Consider the following 26922-nt stretch of genomic DNA (forward strand, 5'->3'; position numbering starts at 1 on the left):
AAATGTGCAGATGGAAATGGAAGGAAGAATGGTAATGTAGCTCGAAAGACAACTGTACTACTGAAGCGTCACAAGTGCACATGAAAATTTTTTCGTAACTTACGTTTGATGTCTTGAAAGTCGGCAACTGGATTTAATATTTCTCCGTTTTCCGCCGTCAGCTCGTCTTCGCTCTTTGAAATTTTCGTCCAAAATTTTTTAAGCGCGTACATGTGAAAAATAAATGTACTGTTAGATACATCTATATTAGGAGCAAACACAAGAGGAATGATTTTCGTGATTTCAGTCGAGTCCCTGTTCCGGCGACAAGTGTGGTGTTTAAAAAAAAAAACTTAGATTTTGATTAAATTGTAATTCTCTTGTGAAGATTCTGAAATCTGAGTTTTGCACCACTTCTTGGCGGGAAGAGCAAAGACTTTTCAAAAACTTAACTACTGTATGTGATAGTTTATATGTCACCTGAAATCGTTTGCAGAGGGCGTAGCTTTCTCAAGATTAAGAACAAAGTTCGCATTGCCACTTAATTTATTTGTGTCGTGATAATGTTTGATCACGACTGGATATGAGACACAGCAACTACGAGCAGGGAAACCTAAGGGACCAGACAGAGCTGGAAATTTTCTTTCCTATACTACACCACACGTCAAAAGAAATTGGACAGAAATCACAAACAAGGTAAATGGCAATGCACCTTCTGCCTTAACTACGACGTTTGCCGACATGCAGTCGGTCCCTGGTTCCTGTATGAAAACTAGAAAAACACCTTTATTTCTGTTGCCATTAATAGGAGATGGGTAGCATGGAATACTTTAAGTAATATGCAGGCACTACAGCATTTGAGAGCACAATAACCAATTTAATTACCTTAGTCAGTATTGCTAACAATAGGCTCTGTACAATTTCAATTTTCTATCTTGCTGGCTGTTTCTTTAAATAAGGTCCTTTAACATCTTCGATATACACTCCTGGAAATGGAAAAAAGAACACATTGACACCGGTGTGTCAGACCCACCATACTTGCTCCGGACACTGCGAGAGGGCTGTACAAGCAATGATCACACGCACGGCACAGCGGACACACCAGGAACCGCGGTGTTGGCCGTCGAATGGCGCTAGTTGCGCAGCATTTGTGCACCGCCGCCGTCACTGTCAGCCAGTTTGCCGTGGCATACGGAGCTCCATCGCAGTCTTTAACACTGGTAGCATGCCGCGACAGCGTGAACGTGAACCGTATGTGCAGTTGACGGACTTTGAGCGAGGGCGTATAGTGGGCATGCGGGGGGCCGGGTGGACGTACCGCCGAATTGCTCAACACGTGGGGCGTGAGGTCTCCACAGTACATCGATGTTGTCGCCAGTGGTCGGCGGAAGGTGCACGTGCCCCTCGACCTGGGACCTGACCGCAGCGACGCACGGATGCACGCCAAGACCGTAGGATCCTACGCAGTGCCGTAGGGGATCGCACCGCCACTTCCCAGCAAATTAGGGACACTGTTGCTCCTGGGGTATCGGCGAGGACCATTCGCAACCGTCTCCATGAAGCTGGGCTACGGTCCCGCACACCGTTAGGCCGTCTTCCGCTCACGCCTCAACATCGTGCAGCCCGCCTCCAGTGGTGTCGCGACAGGCGTGAATGGAGGGGCGAATGGAGACGTGTCGTCTTCAGCGATGAGAGTCGCTTCTGCCTTGGTGCCAATGATGGTCGTATGCGTGTTTGGCGCCGTGCAGGTGAGCGCCACAATCAGGACTGCATACGACCGATGCACACAGGGCCAACACCCGGCATCATGGTGTGGGGCGCGATCTCCTACACTGGCCGTACACCACTGGTGATCGTCGATGGGACACTGAATAGTGCACGGTACATCCAAATCGTCATCGAACCCATCGTTCTACCATTCCTAGACCGGCAAGGGAACTTGCTGTTCCAACAGGACAATGCACGTCCGCATGTATCCCGTGCCACCCAACGTGCTCTAGAAGGTGTAAGTCAACTACCCTGGCCAGCAAGGTCTCCGGATCTGTCCCCCATTGAGCATGTTTGGGACTGGATGAAGCGTCGTCTCACGCGGTCTGCACGTCCAGCACGAACGCTGGTCCAACTGAGGCGCCAGGTGGAAATGGCATGGCAAGCCGTTCCACAGGACTACATCCAGCATCTCTACGATCGTCTCCATGGGAGAATAGCAGCCTGCATTGCTGCGAAAGGTGGATATACACTGTACTAGTGCCGACATTGTGCATGCTCTGTTGCCTGTGTCTATGTGCCTGTGGTTCTGTCAGTGTGATCATGTGATGTATCTGACCCCAGGAATGTGTCAATAAAGTTTCCCCTTCCTGGGACAATGAATTCACGGTGTTCTTATTTCAATTTCATCTTAGATGCACACAGAAATTCTTATAGAGCACTCAACAATAGTTATATTTTATAATAACTAATTAGTGATTGCGGACTATGACGGTACGTCACATAAATGGACATTTGGAGAAAGGGGAAGGAAGTTTTTGTTATGAGACGTTTGAATTATTAATTATTTCAAGACTGTGTACATGTGCACTGTGTATACCAAATAGTAAAGAACGTAAATTATTATTATCAAAACACAAATATCGATGTAATTAACAAAACACTGTTTTTTTTGTATAATCTCTGTGTAAGATACGCCATGAAAATCAGAGACAATGCTTTGATTGAACTATCTCTCCTGTTTTTGGTTCGTCTAGTGGTAGGCCGCCATTTAGTGCTGTCTGACAATTAACGTAAGTTTTAACTGTATTTTTAGAAAATATAATAGAAAGTGTTATTAGAAAGTGTGTATTATTGACTTAGTTGTCACGTCTCATGATTGCAACCATTAATTATAATTAACAAAATTTTTACAGAACTTTGTAGTGCAGGGAGTTCATCTCCCCTAGCAGGATTTAGTCGGCCATTACGCTTATTGTACTATTTAATTAAAATTTCAAGTCATAATATTAAATGTAAATGTGAGAGACTTTTCAGTTTTGATCTTTCATTAATTTCTAAGTTAAAATTAAATTTCAGTTACCAAAATTCACAGCATTGAATGAGTTCAGTATGTTTCATTTTGGCCGCCTAACGGCAGACGAGATTCTCTCCAGTTTGGTTTATTAATTTCCGCTCCAGTATTCCCGTCATCCTTATGTCAACCATTTCTGTGGTGTTACATGTGGCCAACATTCACACTTCCCTTTTGTCACACCGCTTGCTAGCAAGAATTGTATTAGTGCACATAAACTGAATATCTCCTCATTCCAGTTTCTAAAGTTTCAGCATGTTGCGTCTGTTCTTATGGACAGTACTGCTTGCGTTGGTTCCATGTCTCTGAAGCTAGGAAAGTCTGGGCTTGAGTACCAGTTACCGAGGTAGATGATACGTCCACGCTCTAGATAGGACTTTGTTAGTGTTGCCACTACGTCACTACTCTTCCCCACATTTTGGAACTCAGTTTCTGTTGCTGTCCCTGTATAAAAATAAAATCTTAGTCTTAGCCAGTCTTAAAATCCTTGCAAATAATGAACAAGAAATATTAAAAATAATTGGATTCCGCAATATCTCAGTTAATCTTTATGTAATTTGGTACATAAATAACCAGTAGCCCCTGAGACCCATATTAATAATTACAGTTAGCGTAAAAATACGCATATTATCCTTTCTAAATAACAGCGCTCACGCAAACTATTTATTAGAAGGCGGCGAGTCGCGCGCTGTGTTTAAAAAAATATTATATCGTACGTACTTCGGGGCAGCTGATATCCGTACGAGTGTTATCGCGGTATAAGTTAATTAAAAGTCTCATGCTAGCCCATAATATTTAAAGCCACCCCAACCAAAATCATAAAATATATAATTATAAAAATAAAAATATACACTTATACCGTGATAAGTGGCGCCCAATGTGGGGCTCGAATTTTTATGTACAACACTATATGCAGAAATATTGAGTATATAAAATTAACTGAGGTATAGTCGTATTTATAAAAAAATTTACAAAAATAATAGTAAATATTTACATGTATGTAATGATGTGTATGATGCAAGAACTAATACCATGTATGTAACATTGTTCCATGTACCCAATATAAAAACATTCACCTGTTCGAGGCTGAGGCAGTGAAGATTTATGGAGTGAAGCTGAATCAATACATAAAATTGTCTCAACCGAGATATATTCAGCCGCAAGCAATACTAATTACTACAGGTAAGGGTATAACAGCATGTTCTTCTGGGCTGGAATCGAGAAGAGGAAGGAATCCGGGGGCCATGCACTGTGCTAACTTTCTTGGCACAAATTTGTCATAATTATGAATTACGTTCTTTTACCACAGTGAAAATTTGGTCAGATTCATTTACCATAACTTAGTACTAGTGAATGAATCAGTGATAGAATAGAGGTCACACAATCAGCTGGGTGGATTTCAAATAAACGAAGTGCCATTAACGATAGGTTCACTTGTGTGTGTACTGACACCAAAACAATATTTCTGTAGAGATATATTTTTTGCAGTACACAATAAGTATTGGAAAGGATTATGTCATAAAGTGAGTGTAAAAGGATAGGTGATAGCTTCATTGGTATACATTAGTAAGATTTCATTAGATTATTTCAATATTTTTGTGTATGTGTTGTATATTTTGTGTATTTCTTGTGTGTGTGACATTTTGAGAGAAATAGGTTTCTGTGTATATGTGTGTCCAGTTAGTGAGTGTAAATTTATGCAAACATGATTAAGACATGGAAGGAGAAACTAGTAGAGAGCGAGAATATGTCTGGGTATGATATAGATGATAATGTACAGGAATTTCCGGTAAAGAATCCACTCGAAATGTCAGGCTCTCAAATTCCTGGACAGGAAAGTGAGCAGCCTGTGACTGATAACGTATCAGGCAATGCTGAGGATCAGGCTCAGATGAGCAGAGAAGTTCACTCAGTTGCTGGGACAGGTAAAGATTATGCTACTGCATCAACAGCTAATGTTGTTCAAGTACCTGCGCCAGCAGCTGATCTCTTGACTGTACTTATGGCACAATTAGATCTAAGGGAGAAGCAACGTGAGGAAAAGAAAAGACAGGAACGCCTTGAACGCGAACGCAGGGAACAGGAGCGTGATGCTCAGTTCCTGGCAAATATGAATGAAATGTTTAAACAATCAGTTTTAATCTGCCAGGAAGTTTCATGTCAGCGCACACTCCGCTGTAGAGTGAAAATTTCATTCTAGAAACATCCCCCAGGCGGTGGCTAAGCCATGTCTCCGCAATATCCTTTCTTTCGGGAGTGCTAGTTCTGCAAGGTTCGCAGGAGAGACTCTGTAAAGTTTGGAAGGTAGGAGACGAGGTACTGGCAGAAGTAAAGCTGTGGGGACGGGGCGTGAGTCTTGCTTGGATAGCTCAGTTGGTAGAGCACTTGCCCGCGAAAGGCAAAGGTCCCGAGTTCGAGTCTCGGTCGGGCACACAGTTTTAATCTGCCAGGAAGTTTCATGTCAGCGCACACTCCGCTGTAGAGTGAAAATTTCATTCTAGAAACATCCCCCAGGCGGTGGCTAAGCCATGTCTCCGCAATATCCTTTCTTTCGGGAGTGCTAGTTCTGCAAGGTTCGCAGGAGAGACTCTGTAAAGTTTGGAAGGTAGGAGACGAGGTACTGGCAGAAGTAAAGCTGTGGGGACGGGGCGTGAGTCTTGCTTGGATAGCTCAGTTGGTAGAGCACTTGCCCGCGAAAGGCAAAGGTCCCGAGTTCGAGTCTCGGTCGGGCACACAGTTTTAATCTGCCAGGAAGTTTCATGTCAGCGCACACTCCGCTGTAGAGTGAAAATTTCATTCTAGAAACATCCCCCAGGCGGTGGCTAAGCCATGTCTCCGCAATATCCTTTCTTTCGGGAGTGCTAGTTCTGCAAGGTTCGCAGGAGAGACTCTGTAAAGTTTGGAAGGTAGGAGACGAGGTACTGGCAGAAGTAAAGCTGTGGGGACGGGGCGTGAGTCTTGCTTGGATAGCTCAGTTGGTAGAGCACTTGCCCGCGAAAGGCAAAGGTCCCGAGTTCGAGTCTCGGTCCGGCACACAGTTTTAATCTGCCAGGAAGTTTCATGTCAGCGCACACTCCGCTGTAGAGTGAAAATTTCATTCTAGAATCTTACAGTGCCTTGCATCCTGGGACTTGATGCGCTGCGGGAAATGAAGGCTAGAATTGACCTCTTCCGGGCCAACTGCACTTTGTCCTATGGCAACCGGCAAATTAACCTGATACTGGTAAGGACTCCAGACGTGTATCTAAACTACTGCCGGAATGTTCGAGTAGCTGTAAATGATTCAGATACATTGAATATCAATCACTGTATCATTAATCAAAACAGTAATGAACAGGAACCCGATTGGAAGTCGGAAGCTGTCACTATCAAACAACAAATTGAAGAGAAAGTAATCGAATCATCTTACTTAAGCCTGTCATAACAAGCTCACTCAAGTCACGTATTAAATCAATTTGTAAAAGTGTTCTCAAAGAAACCAGGAATAATTAACGGATATGAATTTGGCATGCAGGTTAAGCCCCATCAAACACTCTGTCATGCTACCTTCTCTATACCGTGGTCTAAAAGGCCGACCGTAGGCCTTATATATGTGGTAGTTTTTAAGTATGTGTATGAGTGATTTGCTTGTCAATGAATGTCATGCATTTAAATGAGTGCAATCAAACAAAGTATTAGTAAATGAATCCGCGTAATGGCACTTTGCACAAAGGTAGAAAAGAGAGAGAGGCATTGTGTATGGTTGTCGGAAACGCGTACTAGCACCGGATCATTTATCGAATGCTAGAAATAGAATGACGTATACTCCAAACAGTATAATGCCTGAAGGTATGACAGATAATTAACATCTGCACAGATTCCAGCTTGGAAGCGCATGCAGTTACACCCTTACAAGCAAGGCTACTGCAAACGCAGCAATAATAAAAGCAATGAATCGGTGTTGAATGAATGTAAAGAACATATATAAAAAAGCTACTGAACTCACGATTCCAGAAAGACCAACTGGTCGACACTTTAAATAAGAGGTGCCAACTACTTAGTACAGAGTGATAAGACATATCTATAAGGAACTCTGATTTGCGTCACATATGAAATACGATTGTGTAAAGTAAAAAAAAATATTTCTTAAGTAGCCCTAATAGGTGTTAAAATATGTTCCAATTTACAAGTGAGACTACCCGGACACTTAGTTAATGCAATACGGATAAACTGAGACACTAATTGGAATGTGATGGAAAAAGTGAACAGTAAACTGTCTGATAACACACTGAGTGTTGACTGTATTTAACAATGAAAAACTGATGTTTGAGTACAGTGAACTAAGATAAATAAAATTAGCAGTATACGTGGTGGTGTCTTCCGCAAAAACAATTTAATATGCGAAATAATACTGACATCCATAGTGTGGAAAAATGTTTCTGTGAACGGAATATTCCCAGTAACTGTGAATGGACGCTACGGGTAGCACACAGCGAACTGCAGATTCCGGGACCAACAACGCACGCTAGAAGTGACGCACGCCAAGCATAGTGAAGTGAAAAATGTCACAGCAACGTACTCGCATGAACACTCACCACAGTGACAGGGTGTAGTGCTGAGAAGTGATCACTTAAAAAATAAAAAATAAAACACAATGATTAAATCCGAGTAGCAAAATTTGTGAGTTCGAGCCAGAAACTTACTTAAAGAACCTGATCTCGTACGTTCGTACATTATATCAGTGCATACACAAACAGTAAACACGAATAACTGTGAAGTGCTTGAAAACCAATAACATTTCTTTCAGCACTTGCGATGTGTGTATTTGTCTTCTTTTGCTGATGAACTGATACACGGTCGAATATTTGCATGTTGCGCGAGGCAAGCGACCGGCAGATGTTCCTGACTGCACAGCTGATGCGCCGCGCCTGCCGACTGATCCGTCAGCTGTCTGCGTGGACGTCACAGCGGAGGTCAACGAACTGTCGCTAACAGTAGCAGGGTGCCGTACACTCTTCTGTCATCGCCAACAACGATCCGCCGACAGCTCAACAATACACTAACGTCGACAACTCTTACTTTGATGACATTTCGAAACGGATTTGTGGTTGACGACGTATTAATAAACACCGACTATAATATAAATTTGTAACAGCCATAACGTGCAAAGGACACAGAAATTGAGACACTGATAACTTATGTCAGATCAAACCTATTGTATATGTAAAAACAGTGACTATATGTTTCTTATTATGATGCATATGTGTAGTTGAAGACAAACGTACTGTGTATGATGCATATGTGTAGTTGAAGACAAACGTACTGTGTATGTAATTTAAATTAACATCTATTTCTTGTTGTGTGTATATATATATATATATATATATATATATATATATATATATATTTCTTTGTTGGTTAATTAAATGGACATATTATCAGCATAAATAATATAAAGAAAGACTGAATGTCAACACTCCGAAGGCTCCGGGTGAGCTTTTTGACCCGTTTTTCGTTACGCCTGAACCCAAATGGGGGAGCGTAAGCAAATTAGTACCGGGTCTGTAGGATTCCGGATTGTTCACATGCCTGATGAAAAATAGAGTTGGAACTAGTAGATGAACTACCCTGTAATAGTGAGATCGAAACATATCTAAAACACATGGACTATGTATGACTTATATAATTGTTATAACTGTGTATTGAATTAAATGTACCTATCTTAAGCATGTAAACATGAACACTTAAATAATGATGTAAGACAGCAGTGAGTCTGTACATAAAGTAGTAAACCGCATTAAGTACACCCTCACTAGGGGCCCCATGTGACGGTACGTCACATAAATGTACATTTGGAGATAGGGGAAGGAAGTTTTTGTTATGAGATGTGTGAATTATTAATTATTTCAAGACTGTGTAAGTGTGAGCTATGTATAACAAATAGTAAAGAACGTAAGTTATTATTACCAAAACACAAATATCGACGTACTTAACAAAACACAGTTTTTTTGGTATAATCTCTGTGTAACATAGGCCATGAAGATAAGAGACAATGCTTTGATTGAACTATCTCTCCTGTTTTTGTTTCGTCTAGCGGTATGCCGCCATTGTAGTGCTGTCTGATAATTAACGTAAGTTTTAACTGTATTTTTAGAAAATATAATAGAAATTGATATTAGAAAGTGTGTATTATTGACTTAGTTGTCACCTCTCATGATTGAAACCATTAATTATAATTAACAAAATTTTTACAGAACTTTGTAGTGCAGGGAGTTCATCTCCCCTAGCAGGATTTAGTCGGCCATTACGCTGATTGTACTATTTAATTAAAATTTCAAGTCATAATATTAAATGTAAATGTGAGAGAATTCTCAATTTTGATCTTTCATTAATTTCGAAGTTAAAATTAAATTTCAGTTAGCAAAATTCACAGCACTGAATGAGTTCAGTATGTTTCATTTTGGCCGCTTAACGGCAGACGAGATTCTCTCCAGTTTGGTTTATTAATTTCTGCTCCAGTATTCCCGTCAGCCTTTCCCGTGTCAACCATTTCTGTGGTGTTACATGTGGCCAACATCCACACTTCCCTTTTGTCACACCGCTTGCTAGCAAGAATTGTATTAGTGCACATAAACTGAATATCTCCTCATTCCAGTTTCTAAAGTTTCAGCATGTTGCGTCTGTTCTTAAGGACAGTACTAGTTGCGTTGGTCCCATGTCTCTGAAGCTAGGAAAGTCTGGGCTTGAGTACCAGTTACCGAGGTAGATGGCACGTCCACGCTCTAGATAGGACTTTGTTAGTGTAGCCACTACGTCACTACTCTTCCCCACATTTTGGAACTCAGTTTCTGTTGCTGTCCCTGTATAAAAAAATCTTAGTCTTAGCCAGTCTTAAAATCACATAATTCAAATGTTTTTATTCCGAATCTACCCGTTTCAATGCTATGAATTGTCTGAAGGATAAGCGTCCTTTGAAAATAACGAACTTTCATCAATGCAATGTTTCTGATGTGGATTAAGTGCGTAACGGAAAGCTGTACGAACTTGATCTACAATGTTCCTAATATTGAATAATCTGTCTCCTCCCGTATTGCCAGAGTTGTCACTGAAATGTAACATTCCCATAAGTAATGAAAAACGGTCTTTTGACATCAGTTCACTAAAAGTTTGAGTATTCTGAAGCACATCTCTGGGCCAATATTCGCTAATTTTCAGTTTTTTCACGCGAGGCATCAGAAGATAAACAGCTATGAAACAATACATATCTTCAAATACAGTATATTTCCACTTTGATATTTGAGACTGCACTTGTTCTAGAGTATTCTCCTTGGTGAATAAATAAAACCGATTCGTTTCGTCAGGTATATATTTCATCAGTACTTCTGTAAAGAATAACATGAAAACTGTCAGAATACTTGCCTCATTCCTTATTTGGCACACATGTGCCGATAGCTTAATCATCAAATGCGTGGTTAGCTGGCCGAGAATCATTATTTTCCAGTCTAATTTGTAGCTAAGATGTGATTTCTTCGTAGACGTTCCACTATCACTTTCTGAGTCTTCAGATTAAGAACAACTAACATCTCTTGTTGAAACATGAGACTGCATTGACACCCATGCCGATATGGACGGCTTATGACCACAGCTTTCCGATTCTGTGGAAGAGCTACCACTTTCGTAAGATCAAATAGTTCAACCTCACTGGCGCTTCTAGTAAGAACATCCATGATTTCCCTCAGTGCACCCACGACGTCTTACCATTTTCTTTGTAAAATACAGGACGGTAAGACTACTGAAGTAAATGGGATGAGAAGTTTCGCCGTATGCAAGACACCTTTTTTCTTGTTTCACCCATACATGTTTCAGCACTTTTATGCTATCATCAGTGGGTTCCATTTTTATTTTTAACTGTAAATTTGTTGTTAACATATTAACATTTGCGTCGTGTACAACATTATGTAAAAGTTGCATTTATAAATTAATTGGCGAAAAGTAACATACCTTACATTATGTTATTGTCCTCTTGTTTTGGTAGCTGTTATGCTACACAATATACAACATGTCATCTGCAAACAGCAAAACGTAATTTATTTTCTATTTTTTATATGTTTACGAACGGAAATAAGACTGTATCACGTTTTCTTTCTGTAACTTACAGTTTTGAAGTTGTGGTACGTTTTCCTGTTTTGTTGGCGAAGTAAATAGGCTTACTTCGTTGCCTGTGTTCGCGTGGCAATGCAGTTTTTCGATTACTCAAAACATAGGCGGAGTTTTCGCTGCCATTACGTGTTGTTGTGGCTGTGTGGCGTTCATTTGTTTCGTAGCGTGATCTGCTGGGTGAGGCGCGCGAGTTACCATACATGCTCCGGACACTGCGAGAGGGCTGTACAAGCAATGATCACACGCACGGCACAGCGGACACACCAGGAACCGCGGTGTTGGCCGTCGAATAGCGCTAGCTGAGCAGCATTTGTGCACCGCTGCCGTCAGTGTCAGCCAGTTTGCCGTGGCATACGGAGCTCCATCGCAGTCTTTAACATTGGTAGCATGCCGCGACAGCGTGGACGTGAGCCGTATGTGCAGTTGACGGACTTTGAGCGAGGGCGTGTAGTGGGCATGCGGGAGGCCGGGTGGACGTACCGCCGAATTGTTCAACACGTGGGGCGTGAGGTATCCACAGAACATCGATGTCGTCGCCAGTGGTCGGCGAAGGTGCACGTGCCCGTCGACCTGGGACCGGACCGCAGCGACGCACGGATGCACGCCAAGACCGTAGGATCCTACGCAGTGCCGTAGGGGACCGCACCGCCACTTCCCAGCAAATTAGGGACACTGTTGCTCCTGGGGTATCGGCGAGGACCATTCGCAACCGTCTCCATGAAGCTGGGCTACGGTCCAGCACACCGTTAGGCCGTCTTCCGCTCACGCCCCAACATCGTGCAGCCCGCCTCCAGTGGGGTCGCGACAGGCGTGAATGGAGGGACGAATGGAGACGTGTCGTCTTCAGCGATGAGAGTCGCTTCTGCCTTGGTGCCAATGATGGTCGTATGCGTGTTTGGCGCCGTGCAGGTGAGCGCCACAATCAGGACTGTATACGACCGAGGCACACAGGGCCAACACCCGGCATCATGGTGTGGGGAGCGATCTCCTACACTGGCCGTACACCACTGGTGATCGTCGAGGGGACACTGAATAGTGCACGGTACATCCAAACCGTCATCGAACCCATCGTTCTACCATTCCTAGACCGGCAAGGGAACTTGCTGTTCCAACAGGACAATGCACGTCCGCATGTATCCCGTGCCACCCAACGTGCTCTAGAAGGTGTAAGTCAACTACCCTGGCCAGCAAGGTCTCCGGATCTGTCCCCCATTGAGCATGTTTGGGACTGGATGAAGCGTCGTCTCACGCGGTCTGCACGTCCAGCACGAACGCTGGTCCAACTGAGGAGCCAGGTGGAAATGGCATGGCAAGCCGTTCCACAGGACTACATCCAGCATCTCTACGATCGTCTCCATGGGAGAATAGCAGCCTGCATTGCTGCGAAAGGTGGATATACACTGTACTAGTGCCGACATTGTGCATGCTCTGTTGCCTGTGTCTATGTGCCTGTGGTTCTGTCAGTGTGATCATGTGATGTACCTGACGCCAGGAATGTGTCAATAAAGTTTCCCCTTCCTGGGACAATGAATTCACGGTGTTCTTATTTCAATTTCCAGGAGTGTATATGTGTTTATTTGCACTTAAAACCTTTATTTGGGGAATTTAGCATCCCTACATGCTAAAAAACTAATGTCTTATTTTTTTCAGACTATCAGAACGTGCAATACAGCGCGAGCCTATCAATGATTGTTGCCGGCCTTTTCTACGACCAGCCGGCCGGTGTGACCGAATGGTTCTAGGCGCTACAGTCTGGAACCACGCGACCGCTACGGTCGCAGGTTCGAATCCTGCCTCGGGAATGGATGTGTGTGACGTCCTTAGGTTAGTTAGGTTTAAGCAGTTCTAAGTTCTAGGGGACTGATGACCACAGATGTTAAGTCCCATAGTGCTCAGAGCCATTTGAACCATTTATTTATTTATTTATTTATTTATTTTTTACACAACCGCAAAGTCTTATTCGAATATTGTCAATATTAAACGGCACACAGCTGAGGCAATAACTGATAAAGTTTGCATTTTAATTATATTGTTTAAAATTAGCGTGCTTTTAAATTATTTGCAAAGATTAATAGCGGTTTTAATTAAATTCTTGTGGTTGTCGCGTAGCGGCTATCTTTTAACTCAGCTACGTAAATCCACAGAAATTAACTTACTGCAAAATGATTAACGATAAATACAGCACACAATAATATTTCTCTACGAGTACCCATGGCATTAAAGCAATATTAATTTAAATGAAATTGGAGTACAAAATGAACCTGAAATGTTGTGTTAACGGACGAGCTAGTACTGTGCTTCACATCGTTCTTTACATTTTGCATATTGCAAGCATTAAACCTTCAGCTAATATTTCCATAAAAAAATGTGTAATTTGCCAGAGATCATTCGTGTTGTCACTTTATTATTTGTTGTGTCATTTGATGTGTAACTATATGTATATGTATCTACAAATCATACAGTTTAATGAACTGCACATGTACACACAATTAACGCGCACCACTTGACATGCAGAACGAAACACCCGGAACGCAAAACACATTTAAAAAAATTGGCGCCCTGCCGCGTGGCCAGAGATATTTGTGCGGTTAGTTTATACAAGATTTGTACTTTATTGCAATAAGCGTTGCACTTTTTTTTCATGTAGTACGTCGAATACAGCAACGAGATAAACACTGACTGGCAATGATTCTACACGCGAGAGGAGGCATTGGTAACCCAGGTAAGGAGACGTTTGTAGACCCACCAAGCTTCAAAAAATAAAATGGTTCAAATGGCTCTGAGCACTATGGGACTTAACATCTATGGTCATCAGTTCCCTAGAACTTAGAACTACTTAAACCTAACTAACCTAAGGACAGCACACAACACCCAGCCATCACGAGGCAGAGAAAGTCCCTGACCCCGCCGGGAATCGAACCCGAGAGCCCGGGCGTGGGAATCGAGAACGCTACCGCACGACCACGAGATGCGGGCCACCAAGCTTCAATCACATACATATTCAGAGAGTGCGTTGGTGACAAGCAGTAAGTGTTTGTACATGTTTTCTGAAAGTATTTCTTGTTGCTGCACATATTGCAGCGCTATGGGAGACAGTTTCACCCACAGATTTCTTTCAGTAGATTGTTGGAGAGTAGGTTTAGTAAAGGGGAAACATCTTTTATTCAGTTTATAGCAACATTTTCAGTGACATATTATTTTTTGTGTTTTGTGTGTTATATTTGTGTATATCTAGTGTGTACATTATACTTAGTCATCAAGGATGGGTAGGCTAAAGAGAAAGAACAGAGCGGAAGATGACAATACAGGGTGTATGGAAAAGAATCATCCGATTTAATAACTATTATGTTATTTGAGATACACGTATGAACACCGTACTGTTTGAAAGAGCAAACTCTCGAGTTTTGCATGGTTCCCGCAAGGAAGGACTCTCCAAAATTTAATGTGTTTTGCGCAGTTTCACGGAAAAAGGTGTATGGTCCAATTTTCTTTGCGAAGAACACTGTTACAGAAGCACATATCTCTATATGCTTGAGAACTATCGTTTCCCACAGTTGCAGACTGATTCGAAAGCCTTCATTTACCAGAAGGATGGAACAGCGCCACACTGGCATCTGGATATACGGATGCGATTATTTCTTGTGAAAGTTTACAAAAGATTGATTATGTGCCTCTGTTACCAACAACAATGAATGAACTGAGACATCGCATAACAGCAACTGTGGAAGCTGTGACTCAAGACATGCTCACTGCAGTGTGAGAACAATCTGAATACCACATTGACATGTGCCGTGCATCTCAAGGAGTCATACTGAACACTTATGAAAAGGTATGAAAAAAAAGTTTTTGAGTTTCCCGTTCATCAAAAAACAAAATTCATTGTATATGCTTAATAGTCTAAGAAACATAGACGTTCCAAATCGGATGATTGTTTTTGATACAACCTGTATTACAGATTTAGAGGAGACCGAGAATATCAGAGAGTTACCGTGCACTGATGCAGATGAATTGAGCCCTGAATTCCAAGCTTTGGAAACCGAAGTGTCTGAATTAAGGAAGTTAATGTCTGCTTCTAAAGTGGAGACTTTAGAACCACCGACAAACGCTAGATCAACGATGCCAAGGTCCGTACCGAACACACAATAACGGCAGGAAATATGATACCGCCTAAGGACGTAGGAAATGACTTTCTCTCTGCATGAATCCATTGTATAAAGGAAACGTTAAGGAGCTAGAATACGAGGAGAAAGAGAAGGAGAAAGAAAGAGAAGAGAGGGAAACGATTAAGGAGCTGGAACGGGAAGAAAAATAAAGACTAAGAGAAACCGAAAGAGACAAGAGGTTAACAGAACAGCTCAATAAGTACCTCGATGCGTGAGATAGTGGATCGTTACCATGTTGAAGTTGAAATAAATAAAATGCGCTCCCAGGTCGAAGAACTTAGCGCGTAAGATAAAGATTTGGTTAACAACGTGAGCGAACTAGACTCACGAGTCACTACCTTAGGGAAAGCGCATTAGGCACTTGAAGACCAAGTTAAAAAATTACGAGACTGTAGATGATTTGTCTATCAACTTAGATAGAAAAATTGAAACCGAAGTAACGGCGACTCTGCAGCGTATGAATATTGCAGAGCGAGTTGGGAGGAAAACGAACATAGTAGACGATTGCCACCGGATGGGCGTGAAGAACCGCAGCTTATGCCTTGCACAGAGCGTCAGAACAACGACAACAGGTATCGACAAATTACTGAGACTTCACCTACAAGTTATCAGTATGGAAATAGTCCAACCAACGCTACGAGTTACGAGAGTTAGAATCGCAGTGCCGGTGTTAGGTACAGCACGTGTAGCGAAGAACGCATTGTTGGCGCAGCGAGCGCTGGAGCTGCGGTGCCAACGTTGGCACATAAAAAACGTGATGAGTCTTCAATAAAACAGCACCAGTTCGAAGCCTTCTCGGGAGAGAAGAAAACAGTGCCTACGTCATTGCCTGAAAGACGAAAGATCCAGTTCGTGGTATCATTTATAACTGGCGACGCAGCTCCGTGGGAGATGGAGATCGCTGATAGCTGCCAAACATTTTTCGAATTTGAGAAGACATTCTTGGTTCGCTTCTACTTGAATTGTGCACAGGAACGCTTAAGAAAAACAAATTTATAATCCTGAGCCGTGCACTCAAAGCAGGGAAATGTGTGAAAGTACTTTGAAAAGTACTTGAACAAAACGCTGTAGTGGGATGAACCTATGTCTTCGCGCGACTTGTTAAGAATTTTAAATGGTCGATCTCCGATCGCTATACGAGAGAAACTATTCCACGTTCCTGACACAGACGATTATGGTCACAGTTGACTCGCTCGATCTTATCCAAGAGGATGCGAAGCAGTGAGCAGTGGTCAAAACAGCTATAATAAAAACAAAAACCAGAATAGCAGTAGTCCACGCAAGAACGGTCAAAGAGAGGTAACGATTACTGTACATGGAATAACAGTAATTAACCAAACGGACATATAAATCATCCCACCTGTAACCACAATCATAACAACCGATTGAACAGTTATCAGTTTCGAAATGGAAACAGTAATATTAATAGAAAAACGAGGAAGGAAGATGGTTATAACGCCCAGTTCCAACCTAGAAATTTACGTGACATGAATGACCCTGGACAAAGAACAGGTCCAGTAAACTGACAGTCGAATCCACCACGGGATAGACACTATTCTACGTTTACATCTAGATTTATATCCCGCAAGCCACACAACGGTGTGTGGCGGAGGGCACTTTACGTGCCACTGTCATTACCTCCCTTTCCTGTTCCAGTCGCGTATGATTCGCGGGAAGAGCGACTGTCTGAAAGCCTCCGTGCGCGCTCGAATCTCTCTAATTTTACATTCGTGATCTCCTCGGGAGATATAAGTAGGGGGAAGCAAAATATTCGATACCTCATCCAGAAACGCACCCTCTCGAAACCTGGACAGCAAGCTACACCGCGATGCAGAGCGCCTCTCTTGCAGAGTCTGCCACTTAAGTTTGCTAAACATCTCCGTAGCGCCATCACGCTTACCAAATAACCCTGTGACGAAACGCGCCGCTCTTCTTTGTATCTTCTCTGTCTCCTCCGACAACCCGATCTGGTACGGATCCCACACTGATGAGCAATATTCAAGTATAGGTCGAACGAGTGTTTTGTAAGCCACCTCCTTTGTTGATGGACTACATTTTCTAAGGACTCTCCCAATGAATCTCAACTTGGTACCCACCTTACCAACAATTAATTTTATATGATCATTCCACTTCAAATCGTTCCGTATATCCCAGATATTTTAGAGAAGTAACTACTACCAGTGATTGTTCCGCTATCATATAATAATACAATAAAGGATCCTTCTTTCTATGTATTCGCAAATACATTGCATTTGTCTACGTTAAGGGTCTGTTTCCACTCACTGCACCAAGTGCCTATCCGCTGCAGATCTTCCTGCATTTCGCTACAATTTTCCAATGCTGCAAGTTCTCTGTATAGTACAGCATCATCTGCGAAAAACCGCATGGAACTTCCGACACTGCCTACTAGGTCATTTATATATATTTTGAATATATTGTTAATATCTGTAAATAACGTCAATGTGATATCAGCGCTCTCCTCCCCAGCAACAACGGTGGATACCGCCAAAAAATTAGGTGCCGCCGCACATGCAGCAGCAATCTCATAGCGTTAGGGTTGTTGAGTTTGTCGACGAGCACCAGCCCAGCAGGTCACTAGCGTCAAACTCCACACCACACCCATGTCAGCTCTCCGCATGTGGTCGTGGAGGCACAGAGGCGGGGGGGGGGGGGGGGGGGGGGGCGGCTGCAATTGTCAAATAAGTACATCCATGCGCATGTACTGAAGGAGGAATTGTGCGCTAATACACGCAAATATGGGCAGCGGATACCGAACGGGAGCAAGCTGCGATTAAGGGAACTGCCCATGGAATGCCCGTGAATATCATTACTGACGCTGGTCCAAGTGTATCCGTGATGATTATGACTTATTCAGGTCTACAAAAAAGGTTCATAAGTTACTGTCATTGCCGGTGCAACACTGCAAAATTGTCGACGCCATACGTGGTCGAATACAACGAATCCAGAACCAGGTGTAGGTCATTATACAAGTGGAAAACGAAGCGATTATATTCTCATTCCCATTTGCAAAGAATTTGGCGGTTGCCTGTATGATGGGATGAGAATTCTTGAGAGAGAGGGATGCAAAAACAAACCTTTCACGGCTCCCAGTTCACTGAGGGATGAAAGCAGAATTGTGGAATTGGCAATGATATAGCCTCCCTGCACGGGCAGTATTTAGGGGGTTAAAGGTTACTTATGACCGGCCGGACTTACGGTACATGGCCTGCGAGTATGGAAGACTATCCACGAATATGTAGTTATGACGAGAATGAGATAGACATCATAAAAACGGACATCGATACTAAGGTCACCGAGTCAAATTTTCTCGACGGAAGACAACAGAATCAACACGCACAGCTGCTAGAGCTTTATGCTGCGGTGTTCTCGGAGAAACTGGGCATAATACGGTTATAAATTTATGACAGGCAAGGTAAACCGCATGAAACATACTGCCGACTAGCTACTCTGTTCCTTCAACCAATCAAGACGTTGTATCCAAAAAGATACCACGGATGATCAAGTGACGGATAACAGAGACTCGTTATTCTTTTACAGGAGCCCGTTGGTCGCAGTCACCCAGTCGGACTGTAGCATTCACCTTGTGCTTGATGCGCATGACACAAACGAGATAATCATTCCTGTGGGAACACGACCGGAAAACATGGGGGAACAAACACCGAAGCCCCAGGGAGTGAGGTACCTTACGAGCTTTGAGATACCAAGACAGATGACGACAGAGGAAAAAAACTGAGCAAGTTTTAATATCATTAGACGGAAAGATGGCAAATCAGAGGTCACCAACGTAACAAACAACGGAGCGCTACTCATGAGCACCAAGAGGGCAATCTTGTTTTGCTGTGGGCTCACCCAAAAGGCTAGAGTCTAAAAAGGGTCAATAAAAAGTGGCACTTTTTACAAACAGGGCCACACTTGATTGTAAAGATACCGTATGAAGATTGGCTACCTCCTTGCACATCCAAGAACTTTAAGGTTGAAAGAATTATAATTGCATCGTGACTGGCTGTTGTGTTGTCCTAATCATCATCATTTCATCCCCATCGACGCGCAGGTCGCCGAAGTGGCGTCAACTCGAAAGACCTGCACCAGGCGAACGGTCTACCCGGCGGGAGGCCCTAGCCACACGACATTTCATTTCATTTCACCGTGATTTGAAACCTTTCATTACTGCAGAATAAATTAACATAAGTACGTCATGTCGTATGACAGAATAAACAAAATTTTGCTCAAGTAAATAGCCGTTTAAATATGATTCCTGTGTTTTATTAATTGTTATCTATGTATATATGTCAGTAGTTTTAGCTTTTTCTGTTTGTGTAAATGTGCGTTTGTAATGTTTTGTTTGTTTTGAAAATGGCTCTGAGCACTATGGGACTTAACATCTACCGGCCGCGGTGGTCTAGCGGTTCTGGCGCTGCAGTCCGGAACCGCGGGACTGCTACGGTCGCAGGTTCGAATCCTGCCTCGGTCATGGGTGTTTGTGATGTCCTTAGGTTAGTTAGGTTTAAGTAGTTCTAAGTTCTAGGGGACTTATGACCTAAGATGTTGAGTCCCATAGTGCTCAGAGCCATTTGAACCATTTTTTGGACTTAACATCTGAGGTCATCAGTCCTGCCGGCCGGTGTCGCAGAGCTGTTCTAGGCGCTTCGGTCTGGAACCGCGCGACCGCTTCGGTCGCAGGTTCGAATCCTGCCTCGGGCATGGATGTGTGTGATGTCCTTAGGTTAGTTAGGTTTAAGTAGTTCCAAGTTCTAGGGGACTGATGACCTCAGAAGTTAAGTCCCATAGTGCTCAGAGCCATTTGAACCACTTTTTTTCATCAGTCCCTTAGAACTCAGAACTACTTAAACCTAACTAACCTAAGGATATCACACACATCCGTGCCAGAGGTAGGATTCGAACCTGCGACCGTAGCAGTCGTACGGTTCCGGACTGAAGCGCCTAGATCCGCACTGTCACAATAGCCGGTAACAAATAGCAGACAATGTGAAATTTCCAAACACGTCAAAAACGAACATACCGAAGTGAAGTATAACTGTTCTTGCAGTTGCTCGCAGTAAATTCCGATGTTGTAGTGCGATATGAATGACGATCCGTATGTCGATTTCTCCTAGAAACGACGTAATATGACATTTTGAAGAACAACTTACAGTTATCTCAAATCTAGAGCTTATTTGTTTTTGAGTTAGTACAGTAAGGAACCCATAGAGATATGCAGATGGTGAATACGATATGCTGGAAAGAACAGTAAACTATTGAGGTAAATCTAACGAATTACGTAGTTTTTGGCATAAGCTAAAAAAGTTGTGAAAAAAAACTAAAAGCATTATGTAATTCTTAGAGACGGTCAATAGTTTTAACGATTCAGTTTAATTCTACGGTAATACATCCGCAGAGAGACAATGTAGTCGGTCACAACGGCCGGCTTTGACTTTGAGATGGTAATGACAGTCACAGACATTTGAACTTTTTTGAACACAACGGTATGGGAAACGTGTTAACAATTTTAAATCAAAATGAGCCCTCAGTAAGCAACTATCTCATGCTCCGGAAGCACTTTTATGATTTCGACTTACTAAACAGATCGTGCTGATTTTTACTTGCTCGTAACTGTGTCTCATCCAGGATGAGACATGCCTTTATTGTGGACATTTGTACGCTTTATACGTATGTTCTTAACCGTTCATTCATGCGCGAGAAATTTCTGCACATTATAGCGAAGCTTGGCAGGATGCAGTCGCGTCCTGTGGGTGACAGTATTTTGCAGAATGCATCAGTTTGAATGAATGTAAAACTACAAGAATTAGTCAAAAATGACCAAATGGTCAAATTTTCGGAGTGAAGGGATGTTAAGTTACTTCTGATGTTGTCATAAGGAATGAAATCTCAAAGCATTGTTAATGAAAAATGTAACACGTAAATCTGTATCACATTTGGTGTGTATGCTCATGAAGTGCAGGAATTTGTAAGCTTATAGCGCTTCTTTTTGATCACGTACAATGTACGGAATGAATGATGTGAAAGACAGTCTAAGTAAGATGAACAAACATTTACTCGTAAAGCTTTGTTATCAAAACGACAGCAATAGCTCTGCAGCTCTCCACGAGTATCGACGCATTAAAGGAAAACGAACTGGTCCTCTTGCCGTACCGTGGTTGAAGAACCCAATTTGGAAATCTGAATTAAAGGACGATTTGGGGATTGCACCAGACAGAGGCCGATGGCACGGCCAGTTGTGCCACAATTTTTTGACGAAATTACTGCTGTCATGGCTGAGAATGCTGAACGCAATGTGTGATCTTCAAGCAGTGTACGAATTGTGTCACGACAGCTGAAGATTCCATGGTTCACCGTTCGAAAAGTGCTGCGAAAAACTGGTAAATGGTATCTTTAGTCCGGTTCCAGGTTGTGGATTCAACTGTCGACTTATTGAGAAACGTTTGTAGCCAGGAACGTAAGCACTGTGTACAATTAACAATTACCCTCTCCTGTGGAAATTATAAAGCGTTTCTTTCAATGGTTAATTCGTTATTTCTATTCCGTGTGTCCATACAAATGTCTCGTTAGAGTTTCATTGACCTAAGACCATTCGTCCTTTATGGGGGCCATCTCAAGCAGCTTAATTATAACCACTCCCTATATTTCGAAGAAGCAATGCCGAAATTTACAGAAAAGCTTAGGAGTGGAATTAGAATAGAGGGTGGAAAGATGCCACAGTTAAGATTCGCTAATGATGTTTTTAACTTCAGTGAAAGTGAAGAATTGCAGAATCTGTTGTATGGAATGAACACTGTAGTGAGTCCCGATTATGTATTAAGAGTAAACTCGAAGAAGGTGAAAGTAATGAGATGTGCCAGAAATGAAATTAGCGATAAACTTTACGATGTGTGGTTGTAAAACAATGGGTCTGCTATATTGACATGGTAAGGACGCATGCGCCAACGGTGAACGACGAATAGCTGTGCAGCGTGAAACCATCACAGTCAAATGCAGCATCTCTGGTGTCTGTAGACAAATCAGTGTGGCCGTGGCCTTCGTTTACGTAAGATAAGTTGTTTTGTTTTCCCGGAAAGATCATAAGTATTATAGTAGAGCAATTAATTATCATGAAGTTTCACACGAAACGTGGAAAAACTGCCACTGAAACCTATCTTTTATTGAAAGATGTGTACAGCGAAATTTTTTTATCACTTTCTTGAATTTTTGAGAGTTTCATTTCCAAGATGGCCGAGAATACCTTAGAAGATGACTCACGCCCGGGACGCCCTTCATCAAACATGGATGAAATATCGCAGAAGTAGATAATCTGATTCGATCCAACCGTCGGTCGAGCATTAGCTCGATTCCTTGAACTGTAGGACTTGACGATGAATGGGTCAGACAAATTTTACATGATTAGTTTAACATGAGAATAGTATGTGCAGAACTGGTGGCAAAAATTCTCACGCTCGAACAAAACTAATCTCATGGAGATGTTTTACTGACACTTTCAATACGACTGAAAATGATCCTAATATCTTGGAAAGAGTGTTGAATCTTGGTTTTCCACTTATGATCCAGTATCTCCGTTGGAAGGGCACCAAATTCACCGAGACCGAAAAACGCTCGAAAGAGCAAATTAAGATTCAAAGTGATGATGATTATTTTCCCAAAATTAATGGAGTTGTGTATCTTCACTGGGTTCCTGAAGGTCCGACTATTAATCAACATTACTACCATGACATTCCTGCTCAACTCCGTGAGCAAATGAGAAGGAAACAACCTGCATCAAGACAACGCACCGGCTCATACCGCATTGTCTCTTAAGAAGTTTCCTGCAATGTACAGCATCACCGTGTTAGACAACACATCTCATTTGCCTGACTTAGCACAATGTGACTTTTATCTGTTCCTCAAGGTCAAATCTGCATCAAAAGGAACAAGGTTTCAGTCCGGAGCAAAAGTGGTAGGCGTCACAGAGGGAGAATTGAAGCACTGTTTCCATCAATGGAAAATTCGCATGAAACCTTGTAGGGATAGACAAGGGAGTGTATTGGGAGTGACAGTAAGTAAATAAATATATTTTTGACATAAAATATTTCATAACAATAGTTACGTTATTTCATAGCCAAATCGTTCATATCAAAGTTGCCCATGCGGTTGACGAGGTTAAGGAAGCGAGTTATGAAAGGAAGCGAGTTATGAAATGATGGACTCAGCAACGAGGGCTTAGAAAGCAGTCACGCGAAGAGGGCATTCATGACCAAAATAAGTCAACTGTTATGAAACGTGGCCCTTAATTTGAGGAAGAAATTTGTGACCATCTAGCACTGCAGTTCAACATTGTTTGAAAGTGAATCATGGACAATAGGAAAACCGGAAATGAAGAGAATCGAAGCGCCTGAGATATGGTGCCGTAGGAGGATTTATAAATTAGTTGCACCGATAAAAAAACAAACTATAAGATCCTCTGCAGAATTGGTAAAGAAAGGAAAACATGGAAAAGACGTGACAGGGTGACAGAACATGTGTTGAGACAACAGACAGTAACTTCCACGGTACTTGGGAGAGCTGCAGAGGATAAAAACTGCAAAGTAACAACTTAGAACTTAAGCACAAAAGCGAAAGGAAACTGAGGACTGTTATGTGACGATCAGTTTGGCTTTAGGAAAGGTAAGGGTATCAGAGAGGCAGATCTTGATTTGCGGCTGATAATGAAAACAGGACTGAAGAAAAATCGAGACACGTTCGTAGGATTTGTCAACTTGGAAAAGACGTTCGATAATGTTAAATTCCGAGAAAAATATAGGTAAGCATTAGAGAAAGGCGGTTAATACACAATATGTACAAGAGCCAAGAGAGAAGTACTTCAATACAAAAGGTTATGAGGCAAGGATGTAATGTTCCAGCCCTACTGTTCAATGTGGACATCGAAGAAACAATTATACAGATAAAAGACAGGTTGAAGGATGGGATTAAAATTCAGGTGGAAGGACATCAGTGGCAAGATTCTCTGATGAGATTGCTATCCTGAGTGAAAGTGAAGAATTTGTTGAATGGAATGAACAGTGTAATGAGTACAGAATGTCCAAGAGAGTAAATCGAAGAAATACGGAATAAATGAGAAGTAGCAGGAATGAGAACAACGAGCAACTCAACATCCGAATTGTGAAACAATAAGTCGACGAAGTTAAGGAGTTCTGTTGCCTAGGTAGGAATAAAATCATTACAGACAGAGAAAGAGGACATAAAACGGGATTAGCCGAGCAGTCTAATGGCGCTGCAGTCATGGACTCTACGGCTGGTCCCGGCGGAGGTTCGAGTCCTCCGTCGGACATGAGTGTGTGTGTTTGTCCTTAGGATAATTTAGGTTAAGTAGTGTATAAGCTTAGGGACTGATGACCTTAGCAGTTAAGTCCCATAAGATTTCACACGCATTTGAACATTTTTTTGAGCACAAAACGCAGAATAGCACTGACAAAAAGGGAATTTCTGGTCTAGAGAAGTCCACTAATATCAAACATAGCTCTTAATCTGAGGAAGAAATTTCTGAGAATGTACGTTTGGCAGCACAGCACTCTACAACAGTCAAGCATGTATTGTGGGGAAAGCAGGACAGGGAAGAATCGAAGCATTTGGGAAGTGGTGCTGGGAAAGAATTATGAAAGTAAGGCGGATTGGTCAGGTAATGAGGAGGTTCTCCACGGGATTGGCGAAAGAAGAAATATATATAATGACAAGAAGAAGGGACCGGACAATAGGGCACCTATTAACCCATCAGGGATTAACTTCTGTGGTACCAGACGGAGGTGTAGACGCTAAAACCTTTAGAGGAAGACAGCGATTTGAACACATACAACGTATAATTGAGGATGTTGTTTGCAAGGGCTACTCTGAGATGAAACGTTTGACTGAAGAGAGGAATTCTTCGCAGGGAGCATCAAACCAGGCAGAAGAATGACGACTCAAAAAAAAGGCAGCTTTGCAATTCTTAGATGAAGAAGTTGGCACAAGAGAGGAATTTATGGCGCGCTTCATCAAGTTAGTAAAATTTTAAAAAAGTAAATTTAAAGCATTAAAAAACCACGATGCAGATCACTTTGAGCGGCAGCTAATAACCCATGTAAGAAATCAGTGCAAGCACGTAATGTGTATGAAAGCATTCCTGTGGTGTTTCCTAATCGGGCACTACATTTGTGGTCTTGCAACAGCAGAAACAGATGTTACATCAACTCTGAAAGGAGAACGGCTCAGAGTTATGTAAGAATAAAAGAAAGTGTCAACATCGGGGTAAGAAAGGCTCGCGTTACAGAACACCACATTTGAAGAGGTAAATATTGTTATCTCGCACAGGTGAACTGCCGTGAGGTTACTGGGTCAGTAACGAGTGCCTCAAAACTCGTAAATGAAGGCCGCAGGGGAAGACGCCGCAACATAAATGGACTGGTCGGGCGGCTGCCAGCACTCGCACAGCGATGGCTGGAGTGCTGGGCATTCTGCTGGTGGTGGGCGCGGCGGCCGGCGGCGCCGAGGCGGGCGGCCGCGTGGTGGGCGGGCAGGCGGCGGCCGTGGAGCGCTTCCCGTGGCAGGTGTCTCTGCAGCAGCGCGGCCGCCATCACTGCGGCGGCGCCCTGGTCAGGCCACAGTGGGCGCTGACCGCGGCGCACTGCGTCGCCTCCTACTTGGGGCTCGGCCTCAGCGTGCGCGCCGGCACGTCCACCAGAGGCAGCGGCGGCGTCGTGCGCGCCGCCTCCAGTGTCCACCCCCACCCCGGCTTCTCCTGGACCTCTTTCGACTACGACGTCGGCCTCGTGAAGGTCGCGGACCCCTTTGTCTTTGGTGCAACAATTCAGGTAAACTGACCAACACGTACATCTTTCTCTTCCTATTCGGGATACCAATTCGACTCTACACAGAGTACGCGAAAGAACTTGCCTCCCTTCTAAAAGCCGTCTACAGCAAGTCTCTAGAGCAACGGAAGGTTCCAAATAATTGGAAAAGACCACAGGTAGTCCCAGTCTTCAAGAAGGGTCGTCGAGCAGATGCTCAAAACTAGAGACCTATATCTCTGACGTCGATATGTTGTAGAATTTTATAACATGTTTTTTGCTCGCGTATCATGTCGTTTTTGGAAACCCAGAATCTACTCTGTAGGAATCAACATGGATTCCGGAAACAGCGATCGTGTGAGACCCAACTTGCTTTATTTGTTCATGAGACCCAGAAAACATTAGATACAGGCTCCCAGGTAGATGCCATTTTCCTTGACTTCCGGATGGCGTTCGATACAGTTCCGCACTGTCGCCTGATAAACAGAGTAAGAGCCTACGGAATGTCAGACCAGCTGTGTGGCTGGATTGAAGAGTTTTTAGCAAACAGAACACAGCATGTTGTTATCAATGGAGAGACGTCTACAGACGTTAAAGTAACCTCTGGCGTGCCACAGGGGAGTGTTACGGGACCATTGCTTTTCACAATATATATAAATGACCTAGTAGATAGTGTCGGAAGTTCCATGCGGCTTTTCGCAAATGATGCTGTACTATACAGAGAACTTGCAGCATTAGAAAACTGTAGCGA

At 42.8% G+C, this 26922-nt stretch overlaps 1 protein-coding gene and 3 non-coding genes across 4 annotated transcripts in view; all 4 read left to right on the forward strand.

Annotated features, from left to right (window-relative positions):
• The first annotated feature begins 4745 nt into the window (after positions 1-4745).
• LOC126176209 (trypsin-1-like) overlaps positions 4746-26922 on the forward strand; it is an 83656-nt gene continuing 61479 nt past the window's right edge. Inside the window, exons 1-3 of the mRNA XM_049923354.1 lie at positions 4746-5144; positions 6144-6263; positions 25887-26195. Coding sequence (XP_049779311.1) covers positions 4746-5144; positions 6144-6263; positions 25887-26195 — 828 coding nt within the window. The remainder of the gene's footprint in view (positions 5145-6143; positions 6264-25886; positions 26196-26922) is intronic.
• Trnas-cga (transfer RNA serine (anticodon CGA)) lies at positions 5399-5471 on the forward strand. Its single transcript has one exon. It is a non-coding gene; the product is annotated as a tRNA-Ser (tRNA).
• On the forward strand, positions 5700-5772 carry Trnas-cga (transfer RNA serine (anticodon CGA)). The gene has a single exon. It is a non-coding gene; the product is annotated as a tRNA-Ser (tRNA).
• Positions 6000-6074, forward strand: Trnas-cga (transfer RNA serine (anticodon CGA)). Its single transcript has one exon. It is a non-coding gene; the product is annotated as a tRNA-Ser (tRNA).

This window comes from Schistocerca cancellata, chromosome 3 (assembly GCF_023864275.1).
Source record: "Schistocerca cancellata isolate TAMUIC-IGC-003103 chromosome 3, iqSchCanc2.1, whole genome shotgun sequence".
Lineage (NCBI taxonomy): Eukaryota > Metazoa > Arthropoda > Insecta > Orthoptera > Acrididae > Schistocerca > Schistocerca cancellata.